The sequence below is a fragment of the Astatotilapia calliptera genome, chromosome 10, assembly GCF_900246225.1.
Source record: "Astatotilapia calliptera chromosome 10, fAstCal1.2, whole genome shotgun sequence".
Taxonomy (NCBI): Eukaryota; Metazoa; Chordata; class Actinopteri; order Cichliformes; family Cichlidae; genus Astatotilapia; species Astatotilapia calliptera.
The window spans coordinates 18,329,953-18,352,939 of record NC_039311.1 but is presented as its reverse complement, the minus strand read 5'-3'; the positions used below and the strand labels follow the sequence as shown (position 1 = coordinate 18,352,939).

At 41.5% G+C, this 22,987-nt stretch overlaps 1 protein-coding gene across 2 annotated transcripts; it reads left to right on the top strand.

Annotated features, from left to right (window-relative positions):
• The first annotated feature begins 3,641 nt into the window (after positions 1-3,641).
• ssh2b (slingshot protein phosphatase 2b) lies at positions 3,642-22,987 on the top strand. Of its 2 annotated transcripts, XM_026181373.1 has the most exons (15): positions 3,642-3,915; positions 7,914-7,957; positions 16,041-16,153; positions 16,240-16,304; positions 16,397-16,518; positions 16,606-16,671; positions 16,759-16,824; positions 16,942-17,136; positions 17,239-17,332; positions 17,485-17,613; positions 17,888-17,934; positions 18,144-18,290; positions 18,380-18,580; positions 18,791-19,823; positions 20,223-22,987. In XM_026181373.1, exons 1-15 carry the CDS (start codon positions 3,853-3,855, stop codon positions 21,516-21,518), a joined length of 3,681 nt encoding a protein of 1,226 aa, XP_026037158.1. In that variant the 5' UTR covers positions 3,642-3,852; the 3' UTR covers positions 21,519-22,987. The 2 variants fall into 2 exon arrangements, with proteins under 2 accessions (XP_026037158.1, XP_026037157.1); XM_026181372.1 differs by lacking the exons at positions 3,642-3,915; positions 7,914-7,957 and adding an exon at positions 13,735-14,160.

Genomic DNA, 22,987 nt, shown 5'->3' with positions numbered 1-22,987 from the left:
AAAAAAAATCATTTTAAGGGAAAAAAATGTCACCTTGAATTTGACTGTAGCCACAGGGACAGGGCCATGTTTATATAGCATCCAAGTTTCAAGTTCAACTTTCAGATTTTCAAGTCGTTTATTTGTCATATAAAGGTATCAATGGCACATTACTACCAGCAGTTAAATTCTTAGGCTCAGAGCCCCCTCAATATTGCACATAGAAAGGTAAAATTGCACACAAGAAACACTTAGATAACAATAAGATGAACTATATAAATAAAGAAAATATATATTTATTTAAAATAAGAAAAGAATAAATCAGTACAGTTTACTATAAATATTGTAGCAGCTGTAGTGGAGAGGTAGTGGTATGTACATGTACAGTGACTGTGCAAAATAAACCCATCTTGGGAACTGAGGAGATCTTTTGGCAGATGAATTTTGTCCCACTCTTGTGTGATATAGGATCTGGTTTTTATTCATGGTAAATGGACTGATTCTTAGCTTGACTCATAGCGCTTTTATACAACATGCCACATTCAACCAAGCTCTGCCCAGCTTTACCACTTTGAAATTCTGCCTCTGTAAGATGCTCTTTTTATATTCAGTTATGTTACTGACATGTTGCAAATAAAACAAGTTAGCCTACTAATTCTGCTGCTGCCGTTATATACATAAAGTGCATGTGCAGCAAAATGGAGTTTGTAAGTGTAAGTATCTACTTGTATTCTATACTGCATATAATATGCTGCATTAGTATGTACCCAGCATTTTACTGAAGCTGAGTTTATTATCGCTACTTCTGCTGGTTTGGTACTGTCACATGTGTAAGTATAGCTACCATGTGAGAACCACAAAGTGACAAGCTCAAAAATGTTTTCAACTTAGCAACCGATAAAGTCTGAGAATTTCCGAGAACAGCTGACCCTCAAGGCCTAGTTTATTACTAAAATTCATCATAAGGAAGTTTGAAATGCTTGTTTTTTCAATGATTTCAAATGGCACTACAAATTGTGATCTGAAAAGTAACTTGTAGGCTAATTAAAGCTTAGTAGCAAATGTAATATGTGCCTCGGAGATGTGGCACTGTAATAGTAAAGTACATGATATTGGTATTTGAGTATAGCATTTATGTTTTATCTACCACTGCTAAATTTTCATTTGCCATGACCATCACTAAAACATGAATGGCTGACTTTTCTACAAAAAGTCAGTCATTACAATGCATTACAATTGTAAGATTTAAATATAATTATTACAATATCTTAATTGTAATTTGTGAAAATATTTACAAACTAGTAAGCCCCTTACCATACATGATTTCACCCCAAATCCAGCACCCTGAGGCTGCTTGCAAAGCGGACAGAAGGAGGCCGAGGACTAGTGAGTGTCATATCCAGGATGAAACAACAAACATCCATGAGTACATCAGGAAGATGGCCACAACTGATCATGTGCTTAGTTAATAGTTTAGGCAGCAGAAAAATATATATTTTAAAAAACCTAATTTACTGTAGCAGAACTGGGCTTTAATATTTTCTGTATTGGTACAGCTCCTTCACCTCCCTAGAGTTGATTCATTAAAGGTTCCTTACCTCCAAAGTGGAAACAAATTCTACAATAAATCACCACAATGACCAAAAACCAAAGTGTACTGAAATTTGTGACCGAACATCAACAAAGTGCAATAGCATGAAAGTAGTCATTTATTATTAAAAACAATGGGAGGCCCATAGGGACGCTTCACATTGCTCAAAGTGCTCCTTAAATAGATGAGTTTTTAACTGTTGAGAAATCAAGTGCTGATAAATCTCAAACACCTTTCATTTATTTTAATTTGATTTGTTTTGTCAAATGCTCTCTTCTAAACCTGTACGTTAATTCATTCCATTAAATAAGATCAAAGAGCGCACGGCTCACCTGTGATTAAAGCTGTAGCTTTCAGTCCCAGCCGTCTCATCTGAGTGACTCTAAATCCAAACACCATTATCTCTTCCGTAATCTGCATCTCATCTCCCCTGTGGCCTTACTGCTAATCCTTGCGATTCACGACCAAACCTGCCTGATAGATGAACGGACTATATGGCGATCAAATGAACTATGCAGTGCTGGTTAAATGGACAGGTAGGTTTACATAAGGCCAGAAGAAGTGCTTTAAGTAACATTCACGTAGTAGGGCTAAGATATGTGGATATTGGTGACTAAAAGAAACATTTTCGCTTTTTGTGCAACAGAGAAAATAGGGAGAAAAGGAACTACCAGTGCCTTTAAGGAAATACAGTGAATTATTGTTTAATGCCTTAGTTTTTGATTTTTAACAATTAAGTCTGTGCAGACGAATGGAGAGAGTGAAACCAGATTTCACAACAGGTAATGGCAGTAGTAGTCCTGGCATGATGAATCTGTGCATACCTCCACGTGCTGGTCTCTGGGCTGTGTTACACTTGCTGATGATGACACACATTTAATATATTTACGTCTGTGGTTTTTGACAGGTTCCTGTTATCCTTGATCTGTGCCCTCAGGCAACAAAGATAACAGTGTAGCTGTACAGGTTTGGACAGGAAGCTACTTGCGTATGCTTACAAAATATCATATGACTGCTGGCTGGTAGACTACAGGAAGGTGCCCCATTTTTTTCTTTTCCCCAGCCTTAAGCATGAGTACAACAGGTTTAGACTAATTCTCTTTAGCCATTTTCTACAAAGGTTTTTCCAATTTAGTCTTGCTTTTCAGATTTGAGAGCAATTTACGAAAGTGGATTTGGTAAAGTCTTTGGTCTCAGATCATTGTAAATTAATTAAACTGACAGCAGCATATGTATAAAAGTATTTTATGCAAATAAACTCTCTTAAATCAATAAACCGCATTAAGAAGCACTTTGAGATCATTATACATCTATCAATATTAATGTCTTTTGCTGCTATATTTAAAATATTAAAGATACAATCTATTTAAAATTAAAGCAGCATGCCTACAGAGTATTAGGATATATTTGTCCTCAAGCTTCATTAGTTTAACTACAACAGTCCTAAAGTAGTAGTCTGTGTGAGTAGTTTCAAGGAAAAGCCACACAGTATAGTATGCTGACTGCTTAGTTTCCACTGCCCAAAACATTGTAAAAGCCTCCTTTCACCCTGCCACCACTGGTTTGACTTTCTGCCCTCAGGCAGACGCTACAGGTCACTAAATCTCAGACTAACAGTTGTGGAAACAGTTTGTACCCTAAGGCCAGTACCACTCTCAACCAACATGCAAAGTGAACAATCACAGTACACACTCGCACACACTGTCACACAATAAAACCCTTAAAATATTCTATTAATTTTATGTTATTTATATACATACTTATTATACAGTCTTGTAGTTTGCTTTCCTTTAGCTTCAACCTTGTTTCATCAAGCTGGGGTGGCACTCCCAATCTCTTTGTAATTGAATTGCAATAACAATGTAGGCTTTCTGTTCTATTCTATTCTATTCTATTCGATTCTAGGCTTAAACCTTGTAATGCAATTGTTGTATGCGGTTTACATATTGGTGCATTTACACTTCTATTCAAATAAATGACCTCTTAAGAAGTAGTATTGCTTCTCTGTAGACACTCCTCATAAGTGCTTTGTTTATCTCCAGCACACACACGGTTAATCGGGATTGACAAGCTAAGGGTAGTTGCGCATGCGCAGGTGGCGCTTACAGAGGAAACAGCCGGGGAGTAGTCAAACAGTGTACGATCACAGGGAAAGAGAGGGAGGGGGGTTAAAGGAGAGAAGATCAAAAAGTCAGGTTCAACTGGGCTTTCGCCCTCACAACACAATTATGCTCGTGTCTCCGCCGTCGCTTCTTCTCAGGTGTCCGCTTCCCGGTCGCTGAATGGCGCTGGTTACCGTGCAGCGTTCACCGACCCCCAGCACCAGCTCCAGCCCCTGCGTTTCGGTAAGAACCGCTTTTCCCTGAAGCCTCCTCTACTCCTTCTACCGCCTCCACCAAACTAACATCTCCTCGATACGGAGGGCTACTTGAGGCTACATTTTTGGCTGTCTTTTTTGTCGGCTGCTCACTGTCACCCAACTGCCTTGCCTTTGTGCTGCTGCGCATGCGTGACATATAGCTACCCATCATTTTCAGTTACAGTATTAGTCGCTACTAGCTGCTAAGTTAACCTGAAAATATCTTCTTATTTCTTCTTATATACAATAAAAGGGTTAACTTGAAAGAAAATGACAGCACCTTTTGTTTTAATGCACACCGCTGCTTATATGCTCATTGTATGTACATTTCCGGTACTGTAAACGCTCAACTGGCAGTTAGTTGCTTTTACAGTATCCAGAATAGAGAAACTTTCAGCGATGGTGTGACAACAAGTCATGTCTGTTATTATGTAATGGTTTTTACCTGCATACATTGAAGTAGTCGCGTTGGTATTTGTCAAGTGACACGCGTGAGTGCCGGTATTTATTCTTACAACACTGGTGCAGTGTCCTGCCTTGTATGTAAACGAGGCTGTGGACGCGTCTTTTCTTTTTCTCTGCGGGTCTGTCACGTACCCAGACTGTCTCTCTGTCTGAATGCCTTCTATGTGTCTGCCTCTCTCTTCCTGTCTGTCTGTCTGCTTGTGTGTGTGTGCGTTTACTGAAGGCAGGAGTGTACCCAATGCAAAGCAGAGGAGCAGGTGGTTTTCCTGTTGCTGCTCCCTTTGCTTGTCTGGTTTCTACAGAAACAGGGAACCCCATCAGACAGGCAGAAACAGAGGGAGGAAGTAATATACAAGCACACTCTGTTTACCATTAAAATGTTATCTGTTTCACACTTCTGTGTGTGTGTTTTATTGACATTATGTGAAAAAGTTGACCTATATTAACTTCCCAGTGTATGTTGCATTGTCATATAGTGTTTACGGATTAAATTACACATTAAGGTGAATTCCTTGGCTTACTGTACAGCCTTTAACGTAGATTCAGAGTGTGTGCTTACTCCAAGACGGAGCACAGTAGGGGAAAGCAATTTCCCTTGTTAACTTGCTACTTGGACCCAGGAGAAGATTAGATGAACTGTGTATTTTTCCCCCTCCTCCCAGCTTTGCCCCAAATCTCAACTACAATCAAGCTATTTTTCCACAAACTTTGTCAGTCATGGAATTTCTTTAGAGGGACCCTTTACCTTATAGCTCAGAGCAAACAGGTTCTGTGAGTAGGCATAATGATAACCTTCGTGCTATGTACACATATTTCTTAGGTAATTTGTCATCCACGATGAAATGTAGTTGAAGGAGCTTTTATGTCTTATCACTGAGCAACAAGTAGCAAGGAGTCTTGTCTGCTAAAGTGTCTGTCTTTCAAGAAGTGATGGTGAATTGAGGAATGAGTGTGTGCTGTAAAAGTAAGCACGTGTGATTTTTAGGAAGGTAAATAGGACAGGGGTTGTGAAGTGTATGAAGCTTTTTGTAGTGGAAATGTGCTATCAAGTTGTAAGCCACATACATATTTTGGTAGCAAATTGTACAGACACTTACGGCTTCCTGTGCTTTTTTTTCCCCTCCCCGTGAGTGTGTGTGCGTGGAGGGGGGATGTGACGTGTCTGTCTGTGTGCGACATGTCTACTAGCACTCTTCCTCCCTTTATATTAGCTTGCACCCTATGTGGAGTGAATGTATCTGCTCGCTGCGTTTACAGGCAGAGCACACACATACACACATGTTCATTTTACGGTAGAAGCACTTTTGCATTGTGATAATCTTGGCTGTAACACGTAAGCACAGACTGATCTCTGGACATGCAGATCCCTGCCCAGACCGCATGTTCAGGCTTGACATTTCCATAAGCTTTGGAAAAAAAATCAATCATTTTCATACATATGCAAAATATGCAAAGTCTGTGTGTTTTCCAATCTAAACAAACACTAGATGTTATATCGTACTGTAGGACAAAGAACAGTAACAGAAACTTTGTCTAATCTGCTGTACTAAAGTTGATATTACAAATGCATCAATGCATTTTTCCCCTCCTGCTGCATACTCCGTTATGTCAAGCTCATTTTACATCAAAGGCGACATACAACCATAGAATTAAATTCCCCTTTTTGTCAATGTAAAGAAGTTTAACTACACATTTAGTACCTGAGTTTCAACAGGTTTTATCAGTGTTTATACATCCCAGGTCTCTTTGAGATTAAATTTTAGAAAATAAATGTAGTTCAGGTGCTGACTTATAAAAAACCATTTTGCATACAGGAACATTTTTTTGTTTAGTTGTTTATCTGTTAATTAATTACTTTGGTGTAGGATGAATAGCCGTAGAGGAGAAAGCTGGAAAAACTAAAAGTACACTTTAAAGTTCAAAGATTTTGCCCTCCTTCACTTTTTCCAAAGCCGTCCAGTGGACCACTTTAGAGTCTTTGCTGGGCCAGTTTTGGCTCCTGGGCCTTATTTTTGGCACCCCTGCCCTAACCTGTTCTCAGTTTTCAATAACATGTACAACTAGGTGCTTTGAATTTTTAAAGTTTCTCAATAAAATCAGTATGATTGTAATCTTTGCAGCAGTAGATATTTTAATAGTATCGTTTCCAAAAGGCCAATTACTCAAATGTTCAGCACTAAGAGTTAGCGAGGTTCTAATTATGTCGCTTTGTTGTCTAGCACACCATCTAGCAATCCAACCAATAGTTTCTTAATGAAACTGTACCAAGAAAGAATCGTATGGAGCAGAAACTTTCTGTGACACCATTACTCCAGCATCAGGTTGTTTACATGAGTTGCTTTTAATTGCACAGGATCTGTTTTAAATATCTTTATTCTGAAAGCCCACAATGGAAATCTGCTTTGGACACTGTGGCTTAAAGGAGCTGGGAACCACCTTTTGCAGTTATTGCACTTAACTGGATCCACAGCAGTGTCACAAGACCTGGCAGTATATGATAACTTGAACCAAACTTTACAGTTCTATACTTCCTTCTCACACTGATACTGCATAAATTATCTACTGGCTGTATAAAATTTTTTTGTGATCTCCAATCAGGCTAGACCCCCTGAAGTAGCCCTGTATGTGTTTATTATTATTAAAATATATATACCTTTAATCTACTTTTGTGTGATGTTAATGTCATTAAAGGCTAGTTAAGCTCACACAGGGTGTAAACAAGATAAGTACAAGCATTACAAGATAAGGGCCAGGTATTTTATCAGCCACTGAGCCTTAGCATCCACGTTTGGCACATTTTTGTTTTCCACAACTTTCGGATTTAAATGTTTCTTTTTGTCTCTTCATGTCTTCATGTTCGTGTATGTGAGCCGAGAGAGACAGAGAGATTGTGTTATTCCCTGTCCAGCCACACCTTAAAAACAGACTGAGGTCATTTTCCTGGAGAGTGTGTAAATTGAGTTAAAGCGCTCTCTCTCTCTCTCTCTCTCTGTCTCTGTCTCTGTGTCTCGTGTCTGTCAGGTCACGCAGTGTTGAATGTTAAGCTGGATGCTTGTGCCTTTAATGTGTGTGTGAACATGGAAATATGCAAGTTAGTCTTTGTTACCCAAAATAGGACAGTGGGATTTCCTTTCTGTTCTCGTTTACCATTTGTTTGCATGAATTGAGAGCTCATTTGAGTTTTTACTAAATTTGTTTATGGTGACGTTTTCTCTATTTAAAGATGGGCTTTCCTGTGATTTCTTTTTTTTTTTTCTTTTTTTTTTTTTAAATGGCACTTTTCTTTTAGAAGTTGGGAATCTAATATAACAATGCCAAAATTACGTTTTTGTGCAAAATTGTGGATTGGATGCTTTTTGGCAATTCGGTGTATAAAATATTATTTCCTTATTTAGAAAAGAAGAAGAGTTGACACTGCTGATATTGGCTCCGACTGCACTCTTATATGTTGACTTTGTAATGTTGTGCTGTTGCATTTCTCTTGTTCTCAGTTGTATTTTTCTTATTTTATCTCCCCAGGAGTCAGGTAGCGGGGAGGATGACCGCCGCTCTCAGCCGAGGAGGTAAGATACCGACACACATTGAGCTCTGTGTGTTAAACTTGAAAGCATTTGGTTCACTGGACCAGAAATCCACTGGATATGTATGTTCTCAGTCTCAAAAAAAGCCAGTTCATAACACGGGGCATGTTAGGTTGTTACCCATGACCTCTCACCTGATCTGACCTGATCCGCACAAAGTGGGAGGAAAAAAGGCTTTTCCCAAATACCCAGATAATAAATAATCATAAAATGTGTCTGATGCTGCAGGACTGCCTTTCTATACTGCTGTGACTTGAAAAAGGGCTCCTGTACTGTGTCATCATCGCATCACATCCACTGCTGTCCCTTATTACATAAGAGTTGGAATTCTGGTTAATCCAGTTTCATTCAGCCACACTTGCAACTGGTTTTCGTCCCCTGATAATTGGCTACTTCCTTCCACTGCCCGTTGTGTTTATTTGTTCTGCCACTGAACACTTTTAGGTCTCCTCTGTTATGTTTGGCCCTTTAATAATCTTGAAATCACGCACTGAATGAGATAATAAACAGTGGCTTGCAGACAGCCCATTAGAGGGCAGCAGTATCTCTGTGAGTAACTTGCTATGTGGGTCAGGGGAACTGCACTGTTGATCCACGGGCAGATTGGTAACCACTCCCAAAGTCTCTGTGTCTGTTTGGTCATCGGAGCTCTTCATCATCCAGCTGAGATTTGTCTGTGTTTGTGCAGCTGCGACTGAAATCTGTGCTTGCTGTGTGCATGTTTGTGTGCACAGAGACAGGTACATGATCGAATATCACTCCGAGTTAGCTCCTAAAATGAATGTTATTATTTTTCTCTCTTTTATTCTTTACACAACTGGATAAGTGTGATATTTGAATGGAAATCAGGGATCCTGTGATGCATGTTGTTTTACATTACCATGCCTACACATATTTTCCAGTGCAGCATATTTAAAAAAAAAAAAAGGTGAAGCTGAATGAATAGCCTTACTTTGTCTTGACTTCAAAGTAACCTCAAAGCTCTTTTTTATTATCATTGTGAAGCTTTGTGATATTGTCCCCCAGAGGGGAACGCCTGTAGTGTTTTTAATACCCAGTTCACAGCTCGATTACAGGTTTGGGTGCATTATAAGCGGGGATGTTCTGGGCCAAGATGATATATTTGATATAGTAGTTGTTTGACCTGTGAGCTGTTATTAGATGTTAAAATTTGGTTAAGCTTTATTTGTATTCCTAGGCAGATCATTTGCTCTGGGTTGTAGGTCACTAAAACTGAAAGTCTTGAACTTCTTTTTAGAGCTGATACCAATGCAGATTTTGTAATACTTGTTTATTGGATATAATCAGCACGGTGGCACGGTGATCAGCACTGTTGCTGCACAGCAAGAAGGTCCTGAGTTCAATTCCACCATCAGTCTTTCTGTGTGGAGTTTGCATGTTCTCCCCGTGTTTGCTTGGGTTCTCTCCGGGTATTCCGGCTTCCTCCCACAGTCCAAAAACATGCAGTTAGTGGGGATAGGGCAATCTAAATTGCCCATAGGTGTGAATCTGTGAGTGAATGCGAGTGCGAATGGTTGTCTGTGTCTCTATGTGTTAGCCCTGCGACAGACTGGCGACCTGTCCAGGGTGTACCCCGCCTCTCGCCCTATGACAGCTGGGATAGGCTCCAGCACCAGCCGCGACTCTGGAAAGGATAAGCGGAAGCGAATGAATAGAATGAATGGATATAATCATGACATGATATTATCAGTTACAGGATTATCATTATTCATTCCTTGTGTACAAAAAAAATCATATCATATCCAAAAATGAAGAAACACAAGAATACATCTTCATAAATTAAGAAATGCATGTGCAGATAATTAGAGAGTGGATCTTTTTAGTTTTGTTTTTGTAGATGTTTCATTTGAAGGCAGCAAAGTATTAAATTTCACTTTTTTCCCAAGTTCAGTTTGAATAGGAGGTGCATCTAATGTTTTAAAACTCCTGTGACCTGTCAGTGTTAGCACTATGTTTAAATGTAATCAGAGTGGAGGTAAGCCCACAGTCTTTGCAATAAAGTTTTTTAAATAAACACATGCTGCTCTCTCCTATTAGCTAAGGTGCACAATCCAACTTTTTATATAATAGACAATGTTAGGCAAAAAAATGACCTGTGGTAAATCACAATGCACTGTGATACAGACTCAAGAAGTTTTAAGGTAGATGGAGAAACTTGCATATAAACTGTATCACAAAAAAGTGCAGAAAATTTGTGGCTTGTGTCAGGATTGTTTTAATATATAAAAAACCAAACATTTTGTCTTTGATTTACTTGGAATGTATCTCCTACGTGAGACTTTGAGTGAGGGCATTAGTATGCAACAGTCTTTTTCACTGACGCAATGATATGACTGCCACTTTGTATCTTCTTCAGTTAAATTGTCAAATCTTGTTCACAAATTCAATTTTAAACTAATGAGTTCCACAGTCGCTGATTTCATACATCAGACCAACGGAAAGCCCTCAATCTGCTGCATAAATACACAGTCTCTGATATATCCTAGAGAGGTCATGAGAAAGGGCATGATGTGTAGGAATAAGTGAGCCTGTTCCCAGTATGATTGTTAGTTTGGGCAAAGAATACTGTAATAAAGAAAGAGTTCTTTGAGTTCATTTTCCTTTTTTTTCTTTGTTGTTTTGCTTTAAAATCTTTGCAGAAATAAGACTATTTTCAGCATCTGAAATAAAAGTGAGCTAGATTATTAAATACACCTTTTAAGTATCTGTAGAGAGACTTTTTTCCCCAACTGTCCATGTCTCCTTCACCCACACTGTCAGATCATTTAATTGTATAAAAATCAGTGTAACTATTAATGAGTGCTAGCCGAGTCTTATTAAAGTCATATTTCTGTGTTTTAGTTGAAGGTAAAAGACGAGAATTATTTTCAAAAGTAAAGAAATTAACACACATGTAGGGTATAGCAAAAAGAAAAAATAAACTGATGCTGTGTGCATTTTTCATTTCACTGTTTCTTTAAGTTCAAGCTGCATGTTGCATATTCACAATTCCAGCAGCCATTCACTAAAGCTGAGCCTGTCCACTGAATTCACGTTCCCAAAGTCTCAGAGGCAGTCTGTTCGTTTTCCCCCCTCCCCGCTGCTGACGTCTGTGCCCGCTGCGCCGTACAAGTCAGCAGCTGCAGCAGAGCTCATCTCTGACACAGGTAGTGAGATTCATTCAAACTGGAATAAGGCTTCAGTGAGGCAGCGCGCCTGCCTGCGTAAGCAAGCCCCACTGCAGTGCTGCTGATTAAAGCCAGTGACATCAGCAAGTTGGTGACATCAGCAAAAAGCAGCAACATCACTGGCGGACCATGCAGAGGGGAAATTAGGAGAAAGAGAGGTTATTTATTATGACTACAATTGGAGAGTATTTCTGATCTCTTATAATCTCATAGTTCTGTAGTCAGAGGAGGGGAAAAGTGGAACAAAGGATTATATGTCTGAATGGGACTCATTTCCATTTGTGCTACATTTATACATTTGTGTGCCTCTACAGATTTGTATTCATTCTTGTGTAATTCAGATATACTGTAGTCATGCTAACAGGCTGATTTATTAGACTTCTTGTCGGTGTGTGATGCTCATCGCAGATGTTTAACAGGTTATGTGTGATTCAAAGAAATACTGTAAAGTCTGGGTGTGTGAATGTATACACAAGGTGAAGCTGCGATCACTAAGGTGACTGTCTGTGTTTGCATGTTTGGAAACATGAGAGCAGCAGAGTGTCTGGTGTCTACATGTAAAAACTACATCCTGGCATTCGCCACTTGCTATTGGATGGTTTGAATTTCAGCAGTCAAAGGGGGAGAATAGCCAGGTGGAACTTGAGAGATGGGTTCAACATCTCACACATAAACATGTGGGTTGCTGAGAGTCTGTAAATCCCAAAGGTGGGAATGAACAACCCCGTGATTATTCTTAGCTATCCCTCCAGCGCCCTTACAAGAAGATGCCACAGATCTTTCCCTAATCAATAACACCGGTTAAAGTAAGGAGGGAGGTGGTAGGGATTTTGAAGGGGTCGATGTGAGAGGCCAACAGGGAGATGAGAGGGAGAGTGGGAAAGTGGCTGTCAGGTTAAGCTGTTATTAGTTGATGAGGAAGGCCTCCCTGTGATTGTTTGTAACATGTGTCTGCCTCTGCTTAGAAACTGGTAAGTTTTTAGATACCTGTATCATTATCTGTTCTGCTTATAGCTCTGATCTTTATCAGTTCCCTTATTGATATGTTCAGGAAAACCACACCTGCTTCATTATCTCTGAGTCTGACCACTGAGCAGGGAAAAAAACGCTCACATGTGACTCAGGTCTGCAAAAATTTCACAACATTATCAGTTTGCAACTGCCAGGAGTGATAGAAAATGGGTAAGATTAGATACGCAGTCAGATGTCACATCATTGCTTTACAATATAAATTGAATTTAAACAAGTTACAAAATAATTCATTCAATTTGTAAAAGGATCCCACTTCCCATCCCTTCTCCTGCTTTATATATCACTGCTTATTCTTTATCTACTTAAAGCTTGACTGTACTGTTACACCATTTATTGTTCATGCTGTGATACATTTAACCACATGTGACTCTGCAGTCTAATAAATAAACGCTTTTCTCTTTGTAAGGATCTCTCAGACGAGGTCAAAATCTGTAGCTTCATTGAGCTCATCAGCCCAGTTCATCGGTTGCCTCTTGGGTCAGAGACACAGGTCGACCTAAGAGGAAAAACACCACACTGCAGTTGTTTATCCCGGGATATAAACTGGCAGTCAGCTGGTGGCCAAATAGTTACCCTTAGTTTGTAATTGAAACCACAAGGGATCAACAAGCAGCACAACCAAGTCTAAGGTCAAGTTTCTACTTAGTTCACAGGCAGCCTGAAATCTCCTTCCAGGTTTCTCAATCTCTTTTTTTCTGTTGTTGTTGTTGTCATGCTGTTGCTGGATACACATTCAGTGTCAGGTTATGGTTCTAAGAACTAGGGGTGTACTGATTTTGAAATACCCCTGTCTAATATAACAATTGAACCTATCAACCTTGCTTAAAAGCTTTCTACCCTGTCTTATTTGCATTTTTTATGGGTTTGTTACCTTAAGAAGAAGCAAAAATTCATTACTGTTAAAGATTGTACTCGCCTATGAACAGAAAAACATTTCCTCTCAGATGTTATTGTGGAGAAAATGACAAAATACTGTGGTGTTGTTAAGGTGCTGATAAGCAGCTCAAAGTGTGTGTGTGTGTGTGTGTGTGTGTGGGGGGGGGTGCCTCTCTAAAGTCATGCTTTCTGGGATTGCTTGGTTAGTTTTTCAATCAGGCTGTCAGCCAGACACATAGGCACATCCACATTTTAAAAAGAAAAAATGTCTTAATTATGGAGAGTTTTTATGTAGCGTCTAGCTCTCTTATTCGTTATGTTGACACAGCTGGAAATTGTCATTATTTGTTATTCTTACATTTGGCGTTTTTAAAATGTGCATGAGGCTTCATTTTAAAGCAGCCACTTCCTTCTGCGTGTTACGTGGAAAAACATGGTGACCCAGGAACAGCGTGAGGAATTTCAGTGACGTCTCGAGGCTGTTGTAAAGCATATAGGAATGCCACCGACTGCCATTCTGACAGTTAAACACTTTTATCCGGGTACTTGTGGCTGTCTTTCTTGCACACTTTCACCATGTCTCCAATAATTCCTCGTAGTCTTCCTCAGACTGCTGTTGTCACGGATTGGACCATGTGTGTCTCCTCCCCCTCAGCGGCAGGATTTACCGCAGCCTGCTGCAGACACTTCAAACAGCAGACCATGGATGTTCTGAGGCACCTGCTCTGTCACAGGCGCTCTTAAATATGTTAGTGCTTTGTCGCTTTATAATATTAGATTGTTCCGCTCTATGAAATCTGTCGGTTTAGAGCTAATTTTCTAAATCTGCGATAAAAAAAAAAATTGAATAAAAACGAAGCACCGTGTGGTCTTAGAGCAGAGCTTCTGCGTCTTCGCAACTTTACTTCGCACATCGTCGACTGTCGTCTCCGCGCGCCCTGCCCGCACTCCGAGAGCAGCGATGCCTCCCGGCGTTGTGACCGCCCCGCGGAGCTCGTCGGCCGGCTGCTTCTGCTCCTGCTGCGGGGTGAAGATCAGACCGTATTTTACCGAGAACTCTGTGATCTCTCAGGTGGAAATTTATCAGCTGTAAGTTGCCGTGCTCACAGTCCGGAGCTTTTCTTGCTTATAGTAACGATAACACTACATGAATTATTATATTGCCTGCAGTGCCATGGTAATGGTCTACTCCAAACTTCAGCATAGACTTAGTGTGCACTTGTATGAACATGTGTTTTTTCTCTTAATGACTTCATAAGAAGGATATAGCAGCACAGCAGCTGAACGAGTGGCTGCAGGAACAGGTTTCCTTCCCTTTGCTTCCTTTTTGAGATATCTGCCAGATGCTTTTACTCATCTGCTAGGATGCATTTCTCTCCACCCACCTTTAGCTGTTCCTTAAATGCATCCTGAGGGGGGGCACAGCAGAGCAAGGCACACGATGTACCTTCAGCAGAATCAGGGGATGTGATTATTTTGTCTTCATTGTGAAAGCCACGGAACGACACTTGCATTTAATTGGAAATTTATGGCTTGGAAGAAGCATGTCAAGATATAATTTGCACAAACACTTCATTAGCACTTGAGTTAGACATCTGTCTAGTGTTTGCTTGTGTGAGTCTGTGTGCAAGCCCAGCTGTCAGCCTCTGTCCTCTCTGGCATTGTATTGCCTCTGACATATTCTTGGTCTGCCTGCAGCACAGTGCATCTACAGAAGGACTTATTTGTCAGCGTTTTCAGTGATTCCAATGCATTCACTTCTTGATTTTTGTTGATCAATGGCTTTTTTCAATATAAAAGGTTAACTAGGATGCACTATGCTCGCGCAGATATTTGTCCAGTGTTCTGTACGTCATGTCATGAAGAAAATTGGGTGTGTGCAAGTCAGCGTGGGTGTCAGAGACTCTTAACATCCACTTTTTCTAACTTGGAAACTTGCATGAAAGTTTGCTTAGTTTGCCATAATTGTCACTTCAGTAATGACTGCTGTCCATTGCAGGTTTATCCTTCTTTGCCTTTGTTTCCTTTCCTCCCGCATCATCACAGCAGACAACAACAACATGACTTCCTGTCTTTGACGGTCTTTCCTTAGCTCAAGCCTATATTTAAACTTGCTCCAGATGGAGTGACAAATTAGTCAGCGATCGCTGGTGTTACTGGTGATTTTGCTTTTACTCATCATCACAGAAGACAATGAGACTTTGTCTTTCTAGCTCACATTGTGAGGGACAAAGCCTGTGTGTAGTAGTAATAATAATAATGACAATAATACTGCTTATAATAATAGCAGAATAATAGACGGGCGTCAGATATCTTAAGTCCATTACGTAAGTCTGTTGTTCAGACCACGAAGAAGCTTAGCTGGGACTGCCATCTTAATCAGAAATTGTCCCATTATTGTGTTGTTTTGGAAAATATGAGTGTTTTCTAAGAAAGCATTGAACTGAATAACTACCATTGAAATGCATTCAACTTTAATACTACAAAGTCACCTGTACTTTATATTCTGCTTTTTGTTTTTCTTTCTTCCTCTTTTACATTTGGGGGAATAAAAATCAGCATAATGAAACAAGTGTGTTTATGTCTGTATGTCACCACTGTAACAGTTCAGACCAACATAACTCATTAATTCACATAAATTTATGAAAAAATGCTTGTCATAAATTTTCATCAGCCAAAATGATTTCTGTTGCTTCATTCTGTGCAGCATTCCAGGATAATGTACTTTTCAAATGATGGAGACGGGCTCAAAATCCACACATTTGAGAAGCTACAAATTAGAATTTTTATTGAAAATGTCTGAAAATAATAAAGTGTCAAAAGTTCTGCTCTTTGCGCTTTCTGTCAGTGGACCTTGGAGAAACTTAACAAAAAGTCAGTAAAAGCTGTAAAGTCTTCCAAGGATGAGTTTTGTGATAGATGTGTGGGTGGATATTGCTCACCGTTCAATCTTTTCTGTCTTTGTGCAGCATCAGTGAAAGTTTCCTGACCGTTAAGGGAGCTGCTCTGTTCTTGCCTCGAGGAAATGGCTCCACTTCTTCGTCTGCCTCCCGTTTCTCCCAGCTGCGCAGCAAACATGCAGGTGAGGTGAAAATTCCCCCTCAGCAGCCACTGACTGTTTAACTTTTGCCATCTTGCGTCATGTATGCGTTACTTTCATTTTGCCAGGAGATATCCAGCAGCACCTACAGACGATGTTTACTCTCCTCAGACCAGAGGACAACATCAAACTGGTGGGTACCCATAAAAACACAAATAAGTCTCACTGATTTTATTTAACTGTCAAGACACAAACTGCGTTTTGTTTTGTTTTTTCCTTCTCTAGGCGGTTCGTTTGGAGAGCGCACATGCTCAGATCACCCGCTACATGGTGGTGGTCTCAACCAATGGTCGGCAGGACACGGAGGAGAGCGTGGTGCTAGGAATGGATTTTAGCCCTGTAGATGGGTGAGAGTGACACACGAGATTTTAGGTACCTGCTGGTTTTGGTGTTCTGGTTAAAGATATAACAGGAAAACTGTTTTCCCCACTCAGCTCGTGTTCTGTTGGGCTGGTTTTGCCCCTGTGGAGCGACACCTTAATACATCTAGATGGAGACGGGTAAGCAAATTCTTCAGCACAGGACACGTTAAACATGAGATCGCTAAGATTTTTAACTCACTATATTTCCTCTGTTCCTGCTCACAGGGGTTTCAGTGTATCAACTGACAACAGGGTGCATGTATTCAAGCCTGTTTCTGTGCAAGCCATGTGGTGAGTCATACTGGATAATTGGTACAGCTGTGGATATTTCTATTGTTCGTTGGTTTCTGTTTTTTCCCATTTCATTTAGAAGTCATGTTTTTTTTTGTTTGTTTTTTTTCCTGACAGGTCAGCCCTCCAGTCACTCCATAAAGCCTGCGAGGTGGCCCGTAGTCATAACTACTTTCCAGGCAGCTTGTTCCTCACCTGGGTCAGCTACTATCAGAGCAGGGTCTCCTCCGACCAGACCCGCATCAACGAGTGGAACGCCATGCAGGACGTGCAGTCACACCGTGCCGACTCTCCAGTTCTCTTCTCTGACGTGTAAGTAGCCAAGTGATGTTTGTCAGATATGTTCTCTATGTGGAAAACCGATAGACATGAACTTATTTCATATATTCTTCCACCATCATAATGTTTCTACAGACCTACAGAAAGAGAGCTGACTGAGCGTCAGATCAAAGCCAGTTTGCGGGAAATCATGATGCAGAAAGATCTTGAGAATGTCACCTGCAAAGAGGTGAGTCTGCTTCGAGCATCTCCCAGTCAAAGAAAATGTTCGGAAAATGCCATGCTATTTTATTTATTTATTTATTTATTTTTTTAGTCATTATTGTGTGACTTTACATTTTGCCTGCACGTGTCTCTTTCTGTCCTGGATGTGTTCTTTAGATCCGAACAGAGCTGGAAATGCACATGACATGCAATCTGCGAGAGTTCAAGGAGTTCATCGACAATGAGATGATTGTCATTCTGGGCCAGATGGACAGTCCTACGGAGATCTTTGACCACGTGTTCTTGGTAGGTTAACCTCTGAAACACCTCTGTTGCTTTTAGCAGCAGAGAATATAAAATGTTTCTGATCTCCCACGCCTGTATCCCGGATCTGATTCTCACAAAGTGCAAGATAGTGTTGTGTAATTTTAAATTCAGCACAGTTTTAAGGTACTTTGCTGTTGTTGGGTTTGGAGAACTCACTGTATGTCAATCATTTCTTCTCACTGGACTTCAGCATTCTGAAAAGCTTATTGGAAGGTGCTGAACAAGTCTGAGGATTCCTTTTTGTTTCCTGCAGGGATCTGAGTGGAATGCATCCAATCTGGACGAGTTACAGAACTGTGGGTAAGGACGGAGGGGGGGAAAAAAAAACCAATACAACAAAACTGACTGTTCGGAACAAAAAAACTAAAACTTGCTTTATTAGGATGAAATTAAAAGTTCTTCATTCTGTTATACCAACAAGCTCAGTTTTACAAATCAATACATACCTACATACCCCTCTCTCATCTAAGGCTCATCTTTCCTCTCGCTCATGTCTTTCTGTCACTCAGAGTTCATTACATCCTGAATGTAACAAGGGAGATTGATAACTTCTTTCCCGGTGTGTTTGAGTACCACAACATCCGTGTGTATGATGAGGAGGCCACTGACCTGCTAGCCTATTGGAATGACACCTACAAGTTTATATCTAGAGCCAAGTGAGTTTGAGATGTTTCATCCTCTCTTTTTTTTCCTGCGAGGAATGAGATCTATCGAGAATGACAATCATTCTTAATATCTACCCTAGGAAATCTGGATCCAAGTGCCTGGTGCACTGTAAAATGGGGATTAGCCGGTCTGCGGCCACAGTGATAGCGTATGCCATGAAGGAGTACGGCTGGGATTTGAAAAAAGCCTTTGATTACGTCAAAGAGCGTCGAACTGTTACCAAACCCAACCCCTCTTTTATGAGACAGTTGGAGGAGTATCAGGGAATACTCATGGCCAGGTACACACACACACACACACACACACACACACACACACACACACACGCAGACATCCATGGTAATGCAAATATTGATACTGGCAGAAAGAAGTGCATTATCAAAATCTTATAAAACAATATAAAACAAAACCCCAAAAATATTCCTCTGTCAATTTCATGCAAAGAATTCTGAGAAGTGATATGTTACTTCATTTTCACTTTCTTCCGCAGCAAGCAGAGGCACAACAAACTGTGGCGTTCTCACTCTGATAGCGATCTGTCTGAACACCACGAGCCACTCTCCAAATCCTACGCACAGCCCCACAGCCTGGGCCGCTCAGATCCCCACAACCAAGCCAGCAACATAACTGGTCCCTCGGTAAAAGAACTGCTGGAATCACTGGGAAGTTCTACTGGCAGCAAAGCAACACACTCAACTAGTCAGCCAGATACGGGCATCCATTCCAATCAGCTTAGCTCTTCTTCCTTTAAAGGTGCGGCAGCTCCATCAGGTCATGCTGGAGCATCTCGTTCTGCTGTAGATCGGAGCAGCCGGCAGGACCGTCCTTGTTCTGACTCCACAGCTGCTTCTGTGTCTCTGTTCTCTCCTCCGCTGTCCAATGGCGTATATGACTCTGGGAATCGGCCCATGTTACCTCCTGTCTCTCAACCAAGGGCCGCCACTGTGGTGCCTGAGCCTCCAAAGACCGATAAGGTGACTGTTGCACAAAGTGTTTTGGTGGGCCAGCCTCATCCACCTCCCTCCCTTCACCACCTCCCCCACTCTCCTGCTCCATCTCCAAATCTAGCCGATGGAGTTCTAAAGCCACAGGTGTTGTCCTGTTCTCCTTCTGTAAAAACAGTGCTTGTGTCAGTGCCTGAGCCTACCGCAACACAAACCCCAAGCACAAAGCAGGCTGGACCCGACTGCCTCTCTGCCCCAGCGCTTGTCAAAAACCCAGACTGTGCCCAACAGACATATGGCTCATCTTTGGACAGTTTGGCAGCCCAACATCTGTCCACTAACGATTTTATCACTTATCCTAGTGCCATTCCACATGAAAATGTGCTGGTGTTCGGCCACACTGCAGACCACATCAACTTTTTCAGTGCCAGGGAAAAATTTAAGGGGATGAGTCTAGATGGGAAAACTCACTGTACTGCAGCACAGCAGTCGCACCAGCTGAAGAGTTGTGGCAAAGAAAACCAGCCACCACTGCAGGAGGTCTCCACCAGTGAGGGGAAGGATGAAGGGAAAAGAAAGGTAAACAATGCTTGTAGCAAACTTTCCCAGACAACTCTAAACATTTCCCGATTTGGGCCGCATATAGTCTCCACCCGTGCTCTGGCAGTGGGCTCGGGTTGGCTGTGTATAATGTAGCCACATGTATGGATGTTATGATCTGTTTCCAGGCTGCTCTTGTGTGAGATACTCACAAAATATGAAATATTTTTACATATATATTTAAGATACTTGGGACTGAACTGAACCCATAACAGTTCCTGTCAATCTTACCAGATTTATTCAGAATGGTTTTTGGTTCTTAAGCTATGTTGCGCCACCTGGTGGCACATCTGTCACAAATACATTGTGATTGTAGCAATGCTTTCATTGTGCTTTTAAATTAATGGTCTTTTATATTATATCGATTTTTTTTTCCAGAAAATGCCTGTGCAGGTCACAGGGCTGAGGCCCAAAGAGACTTCGCCTCTTGGCTCTGATAGCCAGACTGAACCTCAAGATCCCCAGGATCAGGATGTGAGGAAGTTGAAGCAGGAAATTGAAGATAGTGTTGTTCTGGCACACAAGGAATCTGGGGATATAAAAACAGAATTGAAAGAGGAGGAAGAGGAGGCCCCCGCCTGTCTTTACAGTGACTGGACACGAGGGTCGGTGCGACGTGTTACACAGCAGCTGGAGCAAAGAATGAAACAGGAGCATGAGACCCCACCTCTCTCTTCTTCACCGCCTTCTCTCTCTGGCTGTACCTCCAACTCTCACCGGCGTCCACACAGCATCCATTGTGCAACGTTGTCTACTTCCCACGATGCATCTATTTGCTCACAGGCATCTGCAGTTCACACGGTGCACAAGGATGAGGGAAAGGAGGATGGGAAGTCTGGACCAGCTGAAAGTGAGGGCACTCATGCTGCGATGGCGGCCCTTGGGGATAACGAAAAAAGCACAAAAGGACAGAAACTCCAGCCTGCTGAATCTAGATTGCTCTCTACCTCTTCTCCTTTCCACCACTCTCCCCATTCTCCCTTTGCGTCTGTGAACTTCCTGTGTCTGGAGGGCGTCACTGAGCTCGAGTCGGGCACAGACTGGGATTGTCCCACAGAAGGACCCCACAGTGACATTTTCAAGAGGGAGACGTGGGAGACTTTGTGTGAGCTGGGTGCCTTCCTGCAGCAGGTGAGCATGGCTGGAAAGTGCAAGGCCAGGTGTTTGGGTCAGGCGCAGAAGCGAGGTGGCAGTATCCAGAAGAGGGTTCAAGAGGTGGAAGCCAGGATTCGTCAGGCAGGGCTGACCCCTCCATCCATGATGAAGCGCTCAGCCTCCCTGGCTAAACTGGGCTGCTTGGAGCTGCTCGCCAATGACTTGAGTGACTGGGAACTTAGCCGTTCCACTGTAGCTTCACCCTCGGCACAACACCCACTCCATTCAGCCAGCGACGAATCCAAGAAGCAGCGGGTTCACAACTCTCCTTCCTCCACTGTCCAGCAGCCAGAGATCCTTGAGACAACCACTCAGAGGCTTCCTAAAGCTGGAGAAACCTCAGCAGTCTCTGCACCATCAAATCCAAATCCTCACAGTGGAAAGCCTTTAAACTTTGGCCAAGAATCTCTGCACTCGCCTGGGCCAACACTTCTGACAACAAGGCAGCAATACGGAAGGACTCACCCGCTGAGGCGGCTTAAGAAGAGAACTGTTAGCACCCTTTACCACACCATGTAACCCTCAGCAGGTGTGCATCTGTGTACGTGTGCATGAGAGAAAGAGAGAGAGATAACGTGCCCGTCAGAAATGAAAGTCAAGTGCATATTTTGGATTTATTTAGCAAAACAAGCCGACGCCTCTTGCCTTAAGGGATGTGTTTAGTAGTTTCTTTTTTCCCTCTTCTGTAAAAATCCGTGATATGGGAATCTGGTCTCGGCACAGGAAAAGCGGCAAGGCTACGACAGTCCCAGTTAACTGAGACTGAAATAAAACACTTTGAGAAGATAAAACAAAAAAAGAAAAGAAAATGTCATCCAGAGATGTACATGGGTCACATGTTTGAAATGTTAATAATACCCAAGCGTGCACATACTCATCACATCGTTGCTGGTTTCTCCTTTAGTCGACTTGATATTTTTGGCTGTCAAACGTAATGTTAGCTGGAATGTAGCCTCTGTTTCCCCTCTTCTCATGCTTTGACGTCTCTTCAGAAAAATGTGCCATTTATGCTGGAGAAAACGGTCCCTCTTGTATAATCTGGTAACTATGTTGGCAGAAAGAAAGAAAGAAAGAAAGAAAGAAAGAATAAATAAATAAATCACACCAACACCTGCTTGTCAAACCGGCTGATTTGGTCCTGAGCATAAAAGTCGTTGGACGGAGACTCTTCGTCGCGACAGAATAATTCCAGTGAAAGTCAGTCGTGAAGCTCTGACTCTTCCCTCAGTGTAAGCTGCATATGCAGGTTTTCACCAGTTTATTTGAGCATAATGAAAAGAGAAGAGGCCTGCTTTTTGTTTAGTTTGTTTTAACTACACAATACCTCAGTAAGTCAACCAAATCTGACCTGCACAAACATCCGACTCCGGGTTCCTGGAATGTACTTCTCAATCAGAAACACGTTTGACTTCATCACTCAGTAAACTGTCTCTCCTCACACTCCAGATGCCACACAAACTAGAGTTTTGTTTATGTTTAACTGTGTGAGAGAGAGTAGGTCAGGGTGCTGGGGTTTAAAGGCAGAGTGTATATTTGTGAGTTTTTGGCTATGTTCTCTTTGGGGATGTAAAGGTTGTATATTGTGACTGTTGATATTTTAGGATCTCCCTGTTTTTTGTTTGTTTTTTAGATCTGGTTTGTGTCTGTGTGAGTGAGACTGTGTAGCACAACTTTACCAAGTGAGCGTGCACTTTTTTTATTTTATTTTAATGGATCTTTATGTCTTTTGTAAACTTTTTAGGAGCGTGCCTGTGATTGGCAAGTAAAGCTTCTCTGCAGCCTATCAGAAATGTCTGTACAGAGACGTGTGTCATACATGCACTTTACTCCCTTTTTAATTTTAATTGTGGCTTTTTTTTTAAGTGTTTTGCTACTTTGGGGGAGCATGCTTATGTAGTAGGAACTGTTGGGTGTGTGTGTATTGTCTGTGTAAATATTATTTTATATCACGTGCTTTAACTGTGACCATTAAACAATGGAAATTAAGA

What these genes read in the sequence shown, in the direction of transcription:
- ssh2b (XM_026181372.1), top strand. Translation starts at nt 14,033, where the DNA reads ATGCCTCCCGGCGTTGTGACCGCCCCGCGGAGCTCGTCGGCCGGCTGC. An exon ending in AGAATGTCACCTGCAAAGAG is followed by an intron (nt 17,333 to 17,484) that starts GTGAGTCTGCTT and finishes TGTGTTCTTTAG; the next exon opens with ATCCGAACAGAGCTGGAAAT. An exon ending in AAGTTTATATCTAGAGCCAA is followed by an intron (nt 18,291 to 18,379) that starts GTGAGTTTGAGA and finishes TATCTACCCTAG; the next exon opens with GAAATCTGGATCCAAGTGCC.